The sequence below is a fragment of the Moschus berezovskii genome, chromosome 7, assembly GCF_049115385.1.
Source record: "Moschus berezovskii isolate FMDL1 chromosome 7, NW_MosBer_1.0, whole genome shotgun sequence".
Lineage (NCBI taxonomy): Eukaryota > Metazoa > Chordata > Mammalia > Artiodactyla > Moschidae > Moschus > Moschus berezovskii.
This window is the reverse complement of record NC_142466.1, coordinates 34,495,834-34,512,233: the sequence shown is the minus strand read 5'-3', so window position 1 is coordinate 34,512,233 and position 16,400 is coordinate 34,495,834. Positions and strand designations below refer to the sequence as shown.

General features: G+C 41.8%; 1 protein-coding gene across 6 annotated transcripts in view; it reads right to left on the bottom strand.

Moving 5' to 3' along the window:
• Positions 1 to 2,725: 2,725 nt before the first annotated feature.
• The window catches only part of BNC2 (basonuclin zinc finger protein 2), a 490,816-nt gene continuing 477,141 nt past the window's right edge, over positions 2,726 to 16,400 (bottom strand). For all 6 annotated transcript variants that reach the window (XM_088837882.1, XM_088837885.1, XM_088837883.1 and 3 more), the window contains one exon: positions 2,726 to 12,596. In XM_088837882.1, the coding sequence (XP_088694008.1) occupies positions 11,936 to 12,596 (661 nt within the window). In that variant the 3' untranslated portion in view covers positions 2,726 to 11,935. The remainder of the gene's footprint in view (positions 12,597 to 16,400) is intronic.

Genomic DNA, 16,400 nt, shown 5'->3' with positions numbered 1-16,400 from the left:
GGTTTCTAGTACCTATCAGCATTTTACACAGCCTGTCAGCTGCCAGGCAGCACATGGCTTCTGATGGTTGTGGTGTGTGGGTCACCACTAGTTCTCTGGAAGGACAAGAGCCCGCCTGAACCACACAGCAAACTCCCTTGTATGAATGGAGCACACTGAGCAGTTTCTGGGCGCATGCTAGAAATTGAACCAAATACCTTTTGCAAACAGCAGCTCAATGAGGTTTCCTGCCATGAGGCAAAATGCTTGGAAAGTTACTCTGCGCTGGCATCACTGGGTTTGGGGTCAGCGTGCTGAAACCGGGACTCATTATGCTCCTACCATGCCAACTTGGTGCAATTAGCCTAACACGATAATTTCCTGAAGCCATATGTTGATCTTTAGGGGAGTGAAGGCTTCATCTGCCTGATGGCTCTGAGCTCTGACTGGCATGTCCCAGCTTCCAGCACATTTCTGTAAATCAAGATAACACAGACGGCAATCAGAGATGAGGTGGGACTGCCAGCCTGGAGAGGAGCAGACAAACTGGAGCAGGGCTACAGACTTGTTGACTATTGTAAGTGGGTCAGTTTTCTCTTTTTTTTCAAAGAAGGTTTCAGAGAAAGGTCAAGGGAGCACCACTGTGTGCAAGGCTGTCTCTCCCTCTATCCTCCCCTCCCCACTAAACAAAATCAATGGAAGGACCTAGAACAGAGTAAGTTATGTTCCAGGGCTGCATGGCCTGTATTCCCATTGGAGACCTATCAATGTGAACTAGCACTGTTGGGAGCTCTCTTCAGCTGCCCCTGTTAATCAATACCTCTGTTCATTATCTGTCTCTGATGAATATGGGTAATGATTGGGTGCCTGAGAGTCAGGTGACTAAAAATAACTGCACTGTACAGAGGATCAATAGATTCCCAGCGGCAATTCGATATTCTCCACCGCCCCTCTTGAGCCCCCCACCCATGCTATCCTCTCTGGTCTTCATTGGTAGATCGGCTCCATCCTCAGAGCAGCTTTATTAAATTAGTAGCACTTAATCTGCTGTCCTATCGTCAACGACACGGGGCAACCTAGCAGACAGCAAGTCTTCCAGTGGCTCAGAAGAGCAAAGGGCTGTAGCTCAGACAGTGCTGTTTAGCCTTGTGCTGAGAGCTGAATTCATGGGTGGCTCTTCACTAAACAGGAGGATTTCCACCATTTAACAACACTTAAGAATATATTTTTTTAAGAAGGAGCTATTTGAGGGTGGATTCTTGCCAATTACAGACGTGTTATGACAGATGAAAAGATCATAATTATGCTTGGATTCCCTGTAGGGGTGCGTTAACATATCCATGACATTTAATAACCACATGCCTGAACCAAGGTTGACTTCCCCCGATTGTTTTATCTTTCATTTCTTTGCTCTTACCCCCAAACAGTCTGTGGGTGCTCAGAGGAAATCGGGATGGGAGGAGGCATGTCAAAGCTTGGTGGCTGGCACCTTAGTTACCTTGGGAGGGATCCTCAGCCTGTGGTACCTGAAGCTGGCTGGGCAGTTCTTTACTGTGGGTCTGATGACAGTCAGCAGGTACAAGCAGCCTGTTTAGCTCCTTGTTGGCCAGAGACCTGGGGCCAAGGGGGTTGCTAGATTGAGTCTGGGTAGCTGCTGGTTTCTCTGGGTCAGAGGAAATGGGAGAAGAGTGTGCCACAAGATGGGAAACTTGGATACATGTGGCTCCAGGGATGGAGAACAGGAAATTCTCAATGGAAAGGGAGACTCTAGGAAAAGTTACAGTCTGGGTTAGCCTAATGTTAAGCTAGAATTGGTTTAAGAGGTGGGGGTGATATTAAACAATCACGGAGTCAGAAGCATCCTGTATGCTTCTCCCCATTGGCCTCAAGCAGTGTGACAAGAGATGTGGCCAATGATGACCTCTCTCCATCTGCTAGTTTATTTCTAGATGATAAAAGCCCAAACTGCAGAAAACCATTGTCAAGAGAATATAAACTGAAACACAAACATCTAGTTTGAAAAACTATATATATATAGTTATCATTCCTGTTAGCTGCTGTCCACAAATTTCCCAGGGTCAGGGTGGAAGCTATTTGCAGAAGGCCAAGGTGCAAAGTTACTTAAGATCTTCCTTTTCTTAAAAGATCTTGGGCCAAGGCTTCTGGGAAAGGAAATTCTGGAGACACTGGAAAAACATCCCCAAAGGGATAGCTGGGAGGAAAGAGACAGTTTGCTGGGCTCCACTGGGACTGACTGGCTAGGATCTCTGGGGCTCTGACTCAGCTTGGCTATCTGAGCATGAGATGAATTTGCTCTTCCTAAGAAGTGTGTTCAATAATGGCATGATTCAGTCCAAAAAGGAGACCAAGTTATCCAACATGGGAGCTTAAATAAGGGTGAATCACAATGTAAGCTAAAGTGTTTCTTGGTGTATTTCATAGTGGTCTCTTGGAGTTGGTTGCTGCTGCTGCTGCTGCTAAGTCACTTCAGTCGTGTCCGACTCTGTGTGACCCCATAGACAGAAGCCCACCAGGCTCCCCCATCCCTGGGATTCTCCAGGCAAGAACACTGGAGTGGGTTGCCATTTCCTTCTCCAATGTGTGAAAGTGAAAAGTGAAGTCGCTCAGTCGTGTCCGACCCTTAGCGACCCCATGGACTGCAGCCTACCAGGCTCCTCCACCCATGGGATTTTCTAGGCAAGAGTACTGGAGTGAGGTTTCTTCAAATCAAGGAGGTAAGAAGAGATCAGTGACTGATAAATCTTTAATATAAAAATTGTACAAGAATTTTGATACAAATTACAAGAGGTATTTGGACAAAATATGAATAAAATTCCATTTACATCCCCAAACCCTTATGCATTTTATGCAAAAAGACATACTGTAGACAGTTATAGTACAGAAAATACAACAAAGGAAACAGCAAATAAGAACTTTTAATCCCCTTAAACTACTAAGAAAAACAAACCAAAAACAAAAACAAAACCCTTGTTCAAGGTACATACAGTATTTATGAAGCTACCGATGTCACAATGATCAGATCAGGGTGATGGAAGCTGTGCCCGTCCCTGGGTGCTGACCCCTTTCGTAGTGCAGACTTTGGTTCTGTGACAGCCTGGGCAGAAGAGGCTGGTTTGATGCAGAGGACAGAAACAACAAAAAAAAGCACAGCTCCCCCCCACCACAAACTCCAGGGTGGGGGTGAGGGGAAGAGGACCTATCTTGGGGAAATTCCTTTTCCTTAAGATATTTCAGTTCCCTTTGGCCAATTCTGCTGTCAAATAGGAGGGTTGTGTCCAGTGTTTTTGTTAGCAAGACACACCAGTGGGTTTGGGGTGAGTAAACAAGTTATGTGTTCTCTCAACCAGGTGAGGGGATCTTGCTAGTTCTAAAAGGCTTAGTCGATGAGGAGCATTTGAGATCCGAGAGCTTGCTTTCCTGAAGTATTGACTCACCTCCACCTTTGAGGAAAGGCCCAGGGAGGCCTCAGACCCACATCTTCTCCTGGTTTCTCCACCTCCCTCACCCCTCTGACCTCCAGGTACCCATGGTTAGCTCTCCTGCCCTGTTCATACTGGCATTGGTAGGAAAATGGGTGAGACTTTTCTGCAGGGCAGCAGAACCAAAGTTTGCACAGGAAAGTGAGAGCACCATATATTATAAATCTTAGTCATATCAGGTTAATATATAATACTAGACCATCTCATTCACTTAATTCACGTTATGTAAACCCCAGACAGGGTGGAACACACAAATGTTTCCAGAGCGATCAAAATCCAGATAAAGGAGGGAATGTTCTACCTTCTTGCTTCAGAAAAGATTTTCTTTGAAGAGGGTGGGTGAGATCAGAAGAAGAAGAAAGGGCAGGAGTGGAAAGATAATGGAGAAGTCAGGGGAGATTAAGATGGGCAATGAGAGGAGTGGATCTGTACAAAGACATGCAAAAACACTCCAAATTGAGTACTAGATGAAAACAAACAGTCAACTTCGTTTATACATCTCAAGTGAGCCTGTTAACTGAGCACATTGTCTGGGAATCAAGAGCATCATGCCTCATGAATCGCTGCTTCTCTTGGCCCCGGCACTGATTCACGAGCAGGCCAGGGGTGCTCTGTCCCCTAGAGTGGGAAGGGCAGGTCACGCGGCTCCTGCGGAAACAGTGCCAGGTCAGCTCACCTTGGGGTAGGACTCCCAAGAGGGCTGGTTTTTTCTCCCTCTCTCGTGGAAAACGTTTCCAGGGCCAGAGGAGTGGAGCTCTCTGACACAGGCCCCTTCACCCCTGGGGCCACCTCTCAATCCTTGCATTTTTTAACAGCAGTGGGCAGAGCCTGTTGGTACTGGACTGATGTGCCATCTTGCGCATTATTTCAGCATCACGTTTGGCAACAGGAAGGAAGCCTTATAAACTCTTGGTATAGCACTTGCATACTTTCTTTAAGAAATATAGTTTTATACTATTTATTTCTTTCCATTTTTGTTAAAATACCTTTTCCCACTTTTCCTTCCCTTCAAAGAATCTTAGAAAAAGGAAGCTAAAAATACGCTAAAACAATTAGAACTGTCCTTAAGCATCCCTGTTATTCAAGGGGGGGTGGGTACGGCTAATATTGAATGATCTGTGCAATTTTGGCAACTGAATTTTTAATTAAGATTTTCTTAAGATGTTTTCTAAATGATTGTACTATATACATACTGGAGAACTTTAAAAACATCAACTGCTTTCTCCCTGACCCCAAGAATCGTTACTCAAAGTGCTTTTCTGCCCAGTCTGCACACTGCTTAATACAATTATTTTAGCATGGGTTTATCTACGTAGACCTTTTGTCTCTCTCTCAATCTGCTCCCTTTCTCTCTTTCCAAAAGTTTGCATCAAAGATGACACCTGCACGTGTCTTATTTTTTGACATAGATTTAAAATGTGACTGTTCAGTGGGGGGAGTGGGGTGGGATCAACAGCGTCTATCAGACCCGCTGCAGGAGGGCTTAGAAAAAAGCAGGGGGTCCCCTAATTCCCCAAGGAAGATGCACACTGAGACCTTATATTTCCTTTGGCCACTAACTAGCCACCTTTATGATCCTTTAAGTAGTTCAGCATACAAAAATAGCAGCCAATACTTATATATGTTATTTGGGCTCAAGATGTTTGGGAAGATCACATTTTCACATGATTTTCCTTTGTACCTTTTGTCCCCTCGTACTTGATTTTGTAAAAGCTCATGTGCTTTACAAATTCTCCCAAATTCTCCCAAAGTGGAGAATTTACTTTCTACATAGAGGGTAGTCCCTAATTTAGTGATTAAACTCCAAGTCCCTGTGCCTTTTTTTTCAGATTGTCAGTCCCATTAAAGGTGAATATGTCTTGTTACACTATGGATTTGGAGGTTGTCATGGCAAGATACCTGTGTACATCCAGACTACAAGTTGGAGGCGAAAGCTAAAAAATTTTTTTCAAACCACCACACACAACCAGTTTGTTTACAGCACGTGCGCTTTTTCAAGGAGAGGAAAAACATCTTAGTTCTTTACTTACAGAACATGGGGCAATCTAATCCCACTTTTGCACTGACTTGTAGAAACTTTGCTCTAATTATGGGGCCATACCCAGTACTCCCAAAATACCATGGGCTTAGAATTGCAATACTTAAGTTTCCAAAGACCCAGAGAATGCTGTCAAAGCCAGAATCTCTCTGCTGACCCTTTATTTAAGAAGTAGTCTTGTTACTGTGCACTTAATAGCTGGCGAGGGCACCGCGAGGCAGCCTTGGGCTTAGCAGAGATACAGTTTAGTGGGTGTGTGTGCGTGCTCCTGTGCTGGGAGGGGGTGGAGGGAGGGAGGGAGAGACTGATTGGATGTGTGTGCATCGGGGAACTCAGTGGGAAAGCCTAGCCCTTGTACTCAATTTCCCCTTCACAAGGGATAAACAGGCAATTACGCATCCTTTTATATTTGATGGCCAAGTGCTGAACTGGAAAGCACACTATTAGTTTGTGTCCCTTCAGGGCCAGGGCAATAAGTAGCCAGGAGAGCTGGGGCTGAAGCAGACAGGGTGTTGTCTGCTGTTAGTGTGACAGTCTTGTCAGCAGCGTTCACATTACTGGAAGGTAATAAAGTGACAAGTAAGTTATTAGAAAGATATGAGGTGAAATTGAACTGAAGCTTCTCACTGCTCAGCCTGGCTTTTTCCGTTTCCTCTTTTGTAATGGTCCACTATTTGTTACAAACTGAGCCTTGTCTTGATACTCTATATAGAAAAGATTTTTTTTCTGCTTGCAGTAAAGGTCAAATGAATTTACAACAACACTTCAGAGGAGAAGAATAAAGATAGTTTTATGACAACTATAGTATGTTACTTCAAAAAAATATATAGCATTATAATGAACAATAATGCTGATCCAATTCAGTGTACTTGTAAAAATGCTTAGTTTTTTTTCTTTAAACCCCCTGTGATTGGGCATTTGGATTTTTCGACAAATGCCAAAAAGATAGTATTTGATGTCCAGTTATTGCCGAATGACCATAAACATCATCCTGTGCAAGATGTGGTCAGAATAAGGATAATGGCAGGATGCAAGCGAGGATAGGTGTCTGGGCAACAATGATGTTACATTAACCCACCAGTCAGCTGGAGGGCTGGATTTACCTAATACCAGTGGGAAAGTACCGTGTACTGTGAGCAAGTCTTGACTATAGGAAAGGGAAATGCCTTTGGGACAGAGCAGATGTGGCCTGATGCTAACATGAGGAAAGTTACCTACCACACATGGTTTGGCCTGGAGGGAAAATGTGAAAGCAGCAAAGTTGCTTTTATGTTCAAGAGATCTTTGCAGCCAAAGAGATCTTTGCAGCTCACATTTTGATCAAGAGATCTTTGCAGTAGAACCGCGGCTATGGGGGCAAGCCACAGTCATGATGGAGAAAGAACAGACCTGCGCTGGCAGTCATGCCTTTCCACTCAGCACAACTAGGGCTTGGTCTGACCTCCAGCCTTTTAGGATCTGGTAGACCCAATGGATCTTTTAGTTTCCTAAGGGACTTCAGCATCACTTCCACTCCAAAAGTAAGAAAAAAAGAACAGCCCACCCCCACCCCGCCACTAACTGCCATAGTTGATTCTCCTGACCTGGCTGGGACTTGAGCTATTCCAGGCAGCACTCTTGCTTTCCTCCTCCCTTCTCAGACTAGGATTCAGTGAGGCACTGGTCATGGGGTGCTTTGGGATGCACTGCATGGATCTGCTCCCACCCACTGCTAGGTAGAGCTGCACCGGACGTTTCTCCTGACTGCCTCCTGCAGTGTGTTCACTGTTTTCTTTTCTAGTTATCTTCAGATCAGGACAGGTACGACTCTTCTACTTAACACCCCCTCACATCACTGTAAAAAACTGTGATTCCCTCCAGTCTCTGCGGCACCTGTCTCTGAATGCCCTCCATACTTATTTAAACCCCTCCCATTAGAAACACAGAGAATGAGTGAAATGTGATTTTTTTAGATCCCAAAATTTGTCATAATTTTTGCAAAGCTCAAGAGGAGTGTGTCCATAAGATCAAAGAAAGTATCTTCTGGCTGATTTGTTTCGTATGACAGTAGATGTAGCGTGCATTATGACTGTTGACACTTATTTACTGAGTCGATCTAGCCCAACACTAAAGACAAGTCCAAGTTAGGACTGCTCAGTTCAACGGCTGGTAGTTAGCAGCATGTCCATCTCAATCTGGTTACTGGTTTCTTTCTGTTTTAATTGCCAAGGGCCTCTGTTCTCATTTGCTTGGCACACATGAGGGGTGTGTACAGAGGAAAAGGAACAAAAGGTCACTTTTTATTGGGTGGGAACCTAGTGCATGGTTTCCCCTGAGTAAAATGAGGAGAATGCCTCTGCAACAGCCCCTTCTTGATATACTCAAAGCTTGCCTTTTTAAAAAAATAGCAATATATATATATATTATATATAATATAATATATATATATATACACACACACTAACAGGCTATTAACCAGTTATGTGCCTTTCTCTTCATACTGGAAGAGCCTGGGAATTCATGACCAAAGAAATTACACTATAAGGACAGTGGTGCCATTGTGCTAAAAAGAATTTCAAAGGAGATGTTTGCCAGCTTTAAAAGGCATCAGCCTGGACTAAGATCTGAAATGCACTGACTTATTTCTATACAATTAATAGCAGAACGAAGAACGTCATGCTTTTTATCACATTTTAAACACCAAATTATTTATTATCTCTCGTTATTCTTGCTCCAGGTCATCCCCCCTCCATAACACACAGACAGTCCTTAAAGAAGACTAAGCCTTTCTGATCCTTACAAACACATAGCTTAAAATGATCAAAACAGAACATTTCAATACCACCTAGCAAACATGCATGTTAATAATACTGCCCAGTTTTGTACCTGTGACAGAGTGCTGGTTAAAATGAATCAAGTGGGGGAAAAAGGTTGCTTGGATGAAATGCTGCCTCCTATTCCTTTTTCAGCCGCCCTAGTATGGATGCAGCTGGACAGAGCCTGTGTCACAACAGAAAACTCCTATGAAAAAAGAAATGAGTTTGAATGGACAAAGAGGAAGGGCTCAGTGGTTAAAATGGTGATCACATCATCCTTCCCATTTGCAAATAAGCCCTGGGATCACTATCTTAACTAGATTTAGACTTAAGTCAAAACACTGCACTCAGGCACACACCCAAGAACAAGCAACACTCTGGGACTAGAAGAAACGTACGTTTTCATGATTCTATATCTTATGGACCACTTTTGTCCACTCCTCCTGTCCCTTTTAAGCAATTAGGCTTTAAACTGGAAAATATTATACACCCACTTAAAAGGCCACCATAACACGTGGGCACTTGAGGCACAAAACTAGTAGCAAAGAGGGGAGAGACTTAAAAAGGGCAGGTTGTCCAGGACTCACTGTCATTTCTCCAGCAAAAGGCAGGTGAACACATTCATGCTTCTGAGCAATGGAAATTCTGCTCGAGAACCTTGTTACTTCTGGGCTTATTCTCACTGGCTATCCACATCAGCCTGGTTTGTGGTGAGTAACAAACAATTGTTCTAAGCCTGGTTCCTTTGTTGTGACCTGCTGACAGCTATGTGATTCACTCATTAGGGCTCTTTGACCTTTTAGTTGACATTAAACAGACTAAGCACTGATTTTGTACAAGCTGAGTTCTAATATCTCAACCGAGACTGTAATTGTTAAAAATCGCTGAAAATGTGTTATTTCATAAAAGTGTCATTTGGTCTATGTACACTTGCAAAGCTAGTATTTCCATAATCTTTTGCTGGGATACCAACAAAATATTTTTTCCACCCTTCTGGAATCAAATCATTTGGTTAATGGGGCAATAGCGCAACACAGAGAAGGCTAAGAGGACCAAAATGTTTGCAAACAAATTTTCATTATTCTAGTTCAATCTTCCACAAACATACTGTACAGAGTCTTATATGGTATAAAACAAAGGAAAACATCTCTGTCTATTCAGTTTAACAACACTGAAATAAAGCAATTAAGACTTTGGGGAATTCAAAGGTACAAGAAAAACAAAAACGGTTAGCACTAATTCCTCAGCTTTTTTACCGTAAACATCTGTCATTAAAACATAGTGTTTGATATAGTTTCTTTTGTACTGCAGATACTTTTGGTCTCTCCTCACTGTATAACAAATGAAGAATTAAATGAATTCCATAGCATCCTCTGAAGGAGATGAAAAGATAAAGCTGCTAGACACATCTAGCTTATCTTAAGATTCCACTGTTTCTGAAATTTTCACACAAAAAATACTGAAGCCTCAGCTAATGATGCTTATTTTTGGAAACAATAAATACTGAGGTACAATAAATCCTACAGGAATAATAACAAGAGAAACATATTAACAGTTTCCTTTGGCAAATTTAACGGAAGTGAATGCTGTCGTGAACCTAGAAAAAAATAATCACGAAACATATGAAAAATGGAAATGCCATTAAAAAGTTTAAGACAAAGGGAGTATTTCTAACTTTTAGACTGATGAAAGAAATGTTTGAGGCCCTTAAATGCAGAAAAGAAATACATTCTCTTTAAATTATTGTGTCCTGTTTGACAAAATATGCCTTGTTTATCTTTTTCCCCCCTCCACTTAAAAAAAAAAAAAAAGGACAACAAAACACAGTCTGCAATGCACACCCTAATGGTTTTGGCTGCAGATTGAATTTGAGTAAATATCATCATTCAGTCAGTATGTTGTGGTAGCTGAGGCTGCCGATGTGGTTAACCAGCTCAGGCAACATGTGTAAACATCGGAAACAAAACAAAACAAAACAAAAAAGGTTTGGAGAATCCTCTCCCTGTTCTTTCTCACTCTCGATTGCTTGGTTTCAGGCTTGCTTTCATTTCTCTCTGACAAATCGCGTGGGGAAACGCAAAACACTGAACAGTGAGAGAGCCTATTTTAAACCCCCTTCTTCTGGCTTCTCAGAAAGGAGTATTGCTTAGTTCAAGTTCAGCATATGTTTGCAAAGTTTCCAAGTACTGCTGCCTCTGCCATTAAATGTCTTTTGATTTTGTCTACCAAACCAGCCTGAATCATAGTACTACTGCAGTACTTGCGACAACTTATACAGGCACATAATAGACCAACTCAGTTCAGACTTTTTCCTTCTTTTTAATGGAGAAGGGTCAGGTCCTTGCGCGTGAGCGTTCAGCTCTTTCACTGTATTCAGCTTTGCTCCGTAGTGAGTAATTTGGGCTTTTATATCCTGAAATATTATCCTGCCTCTAAAGAATAAATGCCTTGGCTGTTTCACACGCATCACTTTGTTTTCCTTTTATGTAACTTAACATATAAGCAAGAAGGATACAATGTTGATTGTAATAACATTCGGCACTTGAAAGCATCACCAAGTGTTTTTTTTTTAAAGCGGTTTTCTGGTGGCCGACAAATTGGCCTGTGGTTATGTTGAGTGACTAATTGTATTTTCTTTTCTGGAAACTTGTGCAAAGTTGGCAGTTTTGTGTTAACACTAATACTTTTGTTTGGCATTTGTGCCCTATACTGACCAGACCATTTTTATACAAGTGAATTTTTTAAAAAAGACACTTACTTGAAGTATGGCAATAGTTTAAGGATAAAAAAGAAGCATGGATATTACACATCCCCTTGTAGTGTACGAAAAAAAGTGCATGACTGGATTTATGTACTAGTACAGGACATTTTAAAAATCAGATGTGTGCTGTAAGGCATGCCAGCACCTCTTTATCACTATATCTAGCAGGTAGTAAAAACAAGACCATGTTTTTTTTCCTTAAAAAATGTGCATTAATGCGAACATAAATGAATAGAGCTAGCCAGCAAACTATTTCTTTCCTGTATATCTAACAGCTGGATGTAACTGTAAAAATTAAACAAAAGAGTTAAACAACCATCAATACAATTGTTTTACATCATTGGCCTCTCAAGGCTAAATATTTACAGGTGAATCTGCCATGCTTTAAATGAAGATTCTCTCAAAACCTTAGAAAGTTCACGAAAGACAACTATAAGAAGTTCCTTTTTTGTTTTTTTCCCCCTTTAACTCTTTGCAGGCAACAGTCATAGGTACAACAAATCGTCTCTTTGGAGAGGACCAAAAATCGCTATTCTGTCAAAGTTTGGGCTAGTTGCACGCTTTTATGTGTGTGCGCATGTGTATTTTAAAGGGTACTTTGTTTCACCTCCGAATTAAAGATCAGATTTCTTTCTCAAAACTGTAAAGGAAAAAGACAAAAAATTTCAAAAGCACCTAGTGTTTATCTTATATCTAAAGAAAAGAGAATGTGTGGGGGTGTGTGTGTGTATGTAGACACAGGTATACATGTGTACACACACACACACACCCTCCCCCAAGTACACAAGCACACACGGACTATGGCAGTTCAGGTACATAGGCCATCTGGTGAGAGCTGGCATTTGTAGTGTCCGTTCTGAGACTAATCTACTGCAGTGAAGGGAATGTTTTTGTGGAGATTAGGGTTCTGACTGTGCCGATTCCGGCTTCGCACAGAGGAAAACATCATATTGCAACCGGGGACTTTGCACTTGTGCATCTCTCGCAAATGCACGGTTTTGTAGTGCACCCTCAGCGTCCCCTTGTTGCTGTACATCTTGTGGCAAATGTTACACATGATCCCACCAGTGCTCCCGGACAAGCTGTTGAACATCAGAGACCCTGAAACGTCAGCCCCGAGGCCGCCAGGGAGGGTGGGGGCCTCAGCCTTGTGCGCCGACTCCCCGCTGTCACTCGCCCCGTCAATGTCGTCCAGGAGAATCCCCTCATCGCTGCCGGCGTCGGATTCTCTGGAGGAATGGATGCTGCTGCTGGACTGGAGGCTGGAGGTGGTGCTCAGATCCAGGACCATGTAGTCCTCCGCCATGCCCCTCCCATACCCGTTCAGGTGGGAGTCTTCCGTCCCCGCGGGGGAGGAGGCGTCTTCCCTGATGTCGAGCCCCAGGGGGTGCTGGGCACCATAGATCTTCATCAAAAATTCATCCCGGAGGTCCTTGCTAAGGGAGGGCTGTGATGAGTCCAGGCCCATGTCATCGAGTTCTTTGGTCAACAGTTTACGATGCAGATTTATGTTGGCACTGTGTCTAGGAAAACAAGAGGGAAGGGGGGCGGGTAGGTGTACAGGGAGTGGAGAGGGCGAGAAAAAAAGAGACCATTTTAAAATTGATTCCGTTTCCGCCAGGCATCACCTACATTCTTGCTAATGACACTATTGTAAAAAGCAAGCATTTTCCTACATTCTCAGGATTAGGGAGTAAGTGGTAGTGGGGAGTGCAATAAGGGGAGCTCTTCATTAACTTAATTTTCATAAGGGAGTAAAAGTCCTCAATGGAAGGATGAAAGCAAACCCATGCACCTTTTCCTGAATGATTGTTCTGTTCCTTTCACTCTGTAGCAGCATCTCACAGCAGAGATTTGAAAAAATATACTGAGTATGATAAACAAATGGAAACTTTCTGCTTGTCCAAACCAAATAATTTGAATTTACTTAAAAACAGAAGGAACCCCCCTTTTTTCTACAGCGAACACTTTAGAGGTAATAAAAGCATTCTTTTTAAAAAAAAAAAAAGTAAATGGCTTAGATAATTTAGAATTCACTTGACAAAATAATAACTTGTTCCCCTTCATCTTCCTCATCTTATTTAAGTAAATAATTTAGCTTAAAAGGTTAGCAATTTATTTAATAAAAATAGGGTTACACACTATCTTTAATATAAATCCCCCTTTTAAGAATGATTTGGGATCTCAGCTAAATCTAATAGTTAAAATATATTTATCTTCAGAAGCTGCTATATTTCAGAGTTAAATATTTCAAGTAATTCCAAGTTGTAAACTTTAATCTTAAAAAAAAGGTGAAAAACAGAAGTTGGCTTAGTAAATAAAACCCACCCCTCATTTAAAAAAAAAAATCATACTCAACAGAAAAAAAAAAAAGGGACCAAAAAAGAAAGAAAACCCACACACAATAAATACAAAAAAAAAAAAAAATTCAAGCACAATAATAACACATGGTCCCTCAATTTTAATAACTGGAATGCATACTTCTTAGGCAAGCAAAACTTATACTGTACTCACTGAGTGCTTTGCTTGTGTCTCTCTCTCTATATATATATATGAAGAAAAAAAAAACCAAGATTTGTCCCAGAGCATCCATAGGGATGTCATGATTTACAAAGCCTGATAGGTTATTATCTATCTGAAAACATTGCCTTAGTATTTACATCCCCCATTTATTTTTAAAGTGCCCTTGGGCATATACCTCTCTCCACCTGCAAAGGCTTATGTTTGACAAGTGTCTAAATTGAAGGCGACCCTTCCAAAAAGCAAACCAATAAATAAATACAGATGCATAAAAGCTTCTCAATAATGGTGGAAGCTCTGCATCTTGGAGAAGTTAATTGTGATACCAGAAATGACCTAGAATGGCCAGGATCAAGTTCAACAGACCTGCTGATTTTAATTAAAAAGTATGGAAAATCCAAAATGAGTCACACCGTTCGGTGACGAGCATGGCTAATATTTGTTAGAGAGGGTTGAGAGGTATGTGCCTCAGAGACAAGAAAGGTGGGAAACACGTTCCACCTTTCCACACAAGACAATATATAGCACTCTGAGTTTGAAGGGGCAGAGGGGCAGCGGCCCCCTCTGCACTGCACTTAGAACGGCTGAGCTTACCTTGTGATAATAAGATCAGCTTTCTAATCTTTTGCTAAATCGATCACAAAAGAAAGCAAGAATGAGAGACAGAGAGAGAAAAAGAGAGAGAAGGAGAGAGAGAGAAAACAAATTCACATTCTAGACATCTGGTTTGGGGAAAAAAACTTAAACAATAACATAGGGATTTAAAATGTTCTGATCAAAAAATCATTTTCTGTCATAAGCGATCATCTCATATGCTGTCTTGATGATTTTCAGATCAGCCGCATCATCCAAAAATCATGAATCAAATTAAGATAAACCAAATTCACAGCATCATCATCATCCATAAATGAGTTCTATACAGATGCATGCAGTGTTGTGGATATGTGAATGATAAACAGAAGTGGTCCCCAGGGTCCCTGCTCTGACAGTCGCGCCCCATCTCCTTGGTGTCAGATGGCAGATGATTCCAAATGCGGGTTGTTAAGCAGAGTGCAGGAAGTGCCTACTGAGAAATCTTTCCCCCTGACATGTGGGTATGACACCACTGGAGTTATTACAAGAGTGTGGAAATAGAGTTACAGTATGTACTATTACTCCACTGATAAAACAACCTGCCAACCATAAGCAGCTCGCAGAATCCTACCCCTCTGTGTATTATTTTTAACACCCTCCCCTCCCTTTCTTAATTTCACAAACACACAATTTGCGATGACTTTAATCTAGAACTCTGTTGCTTCTCACACATCTGTAGTTACTGCTTCCTAGATTCACTGCTGAGAAAACAGCAGTCAGACACACAGCAGTCACATCAAGATACACTGAATAAGGAAGAATCAATTAACACTGACAGAAGGACACACTGACCCCCAGAAGGACACATCTTCCCTGAGATGACTTGTGAAATCACACGTCGCCACTGTCGTGTTACCAGGAAGAGATGTTTCTCTTCATGTCTCACTTACAGCAGTAGAAATCTGTAATCTAATTAGATGAGGTACCAGCCCTCAATAGCTGTCAACCAAATGATGTGCAGAAATGTGTAGACCAGCTCTGGCACTCGGTTCAACAGTGTCCCTTTTCCGCTGTCAGCAGTACTGTTGGCCTCTGCTAATATAATTACATTGACTTTTATTCAATTAAGTGCCATCCTTGCCTTTAAAAAAAAAAGCTACTTTATCAATTGATTCAGGTGTAATGCAATAATAAAGATGAACTCATGGCAGTGCATTAGCTCTGCTGTTCATAACTTCAGTACACGGGTTCATTCGTGGTAGTCGATTTCCATTATGCAACCACAGTTCAAGAGAATTGATTCTTTTATGTTCATTTCTTAATCTATTTCATTTTTGTGTAATAATCCTCCTAAATGCCATATGCAAAATACTAGAAGTAGGGATAGGAAGAACGTGCTGTGGAAAGCTTGCTGGTTCACTCTCACGATGGTGGGCTTGGAGCTATTCTACCTTAACTCCCAGTATTACTGGAGTGGAAAAAGGCAAAGCAAGAGGAGGGAGAGGAGACAGACTCTTGAGAGAGTCCTGATCCTATACCCCATGAGGTTAGCTTTGCCTCTGCAGAATGGACAAAAAGCAGTGCTTGGTGTTAACAGAGACCTGGACTCAGTCAATCCAAACCATGAGCTGCCACAGAACACTATCCGAGGAGAACAGACGAAGACCTGGAGTTAACAGCAACTTACAGGTTTACATGGATCAGCAAAACCTGGAGAGGTAAAAACAAACGGAAGATGAAGAGGCAAGGAAAGAAGAGTCTCCAAGAGACTATCAGGTATACAAGGAAGAGGATTCTAAAAAGTCGAAGAAGACCAGAGAGTGCTGGAAACGGGAGGATCCCCAGCAGAGGAAGCAGTGGGCAACTGTCTGTAATAAGGAGCAGGAGGAGTCCAGAAAGGAACAGATTTTGAGTTCTCCAGAGATGAGTTTTTCTAGAAAATAAACCTAATGTTCTGAATATTTGTCTCCAGAAAAGAGGAAAAAATAACATGAACTAAAACTGTATTAGAACTTATTATACTTTATAAGAATATCAGCAGTACAAAAGCTGTTTCTAGTTGTGTTGACTGGGTATTTATTAGGTAGGTGATACCAATATGAGGAGGCAGCTTCTTAGAAAAAAAAAGACTGGGATGAAAACAGAAGGTAAGTTGCTAAGTAGAGGGAGGAAGGATCTGATCTTATTGGGGATCTCGTCAAGACAGTAGGCCAAAATGTAGTTGCATGATGGTC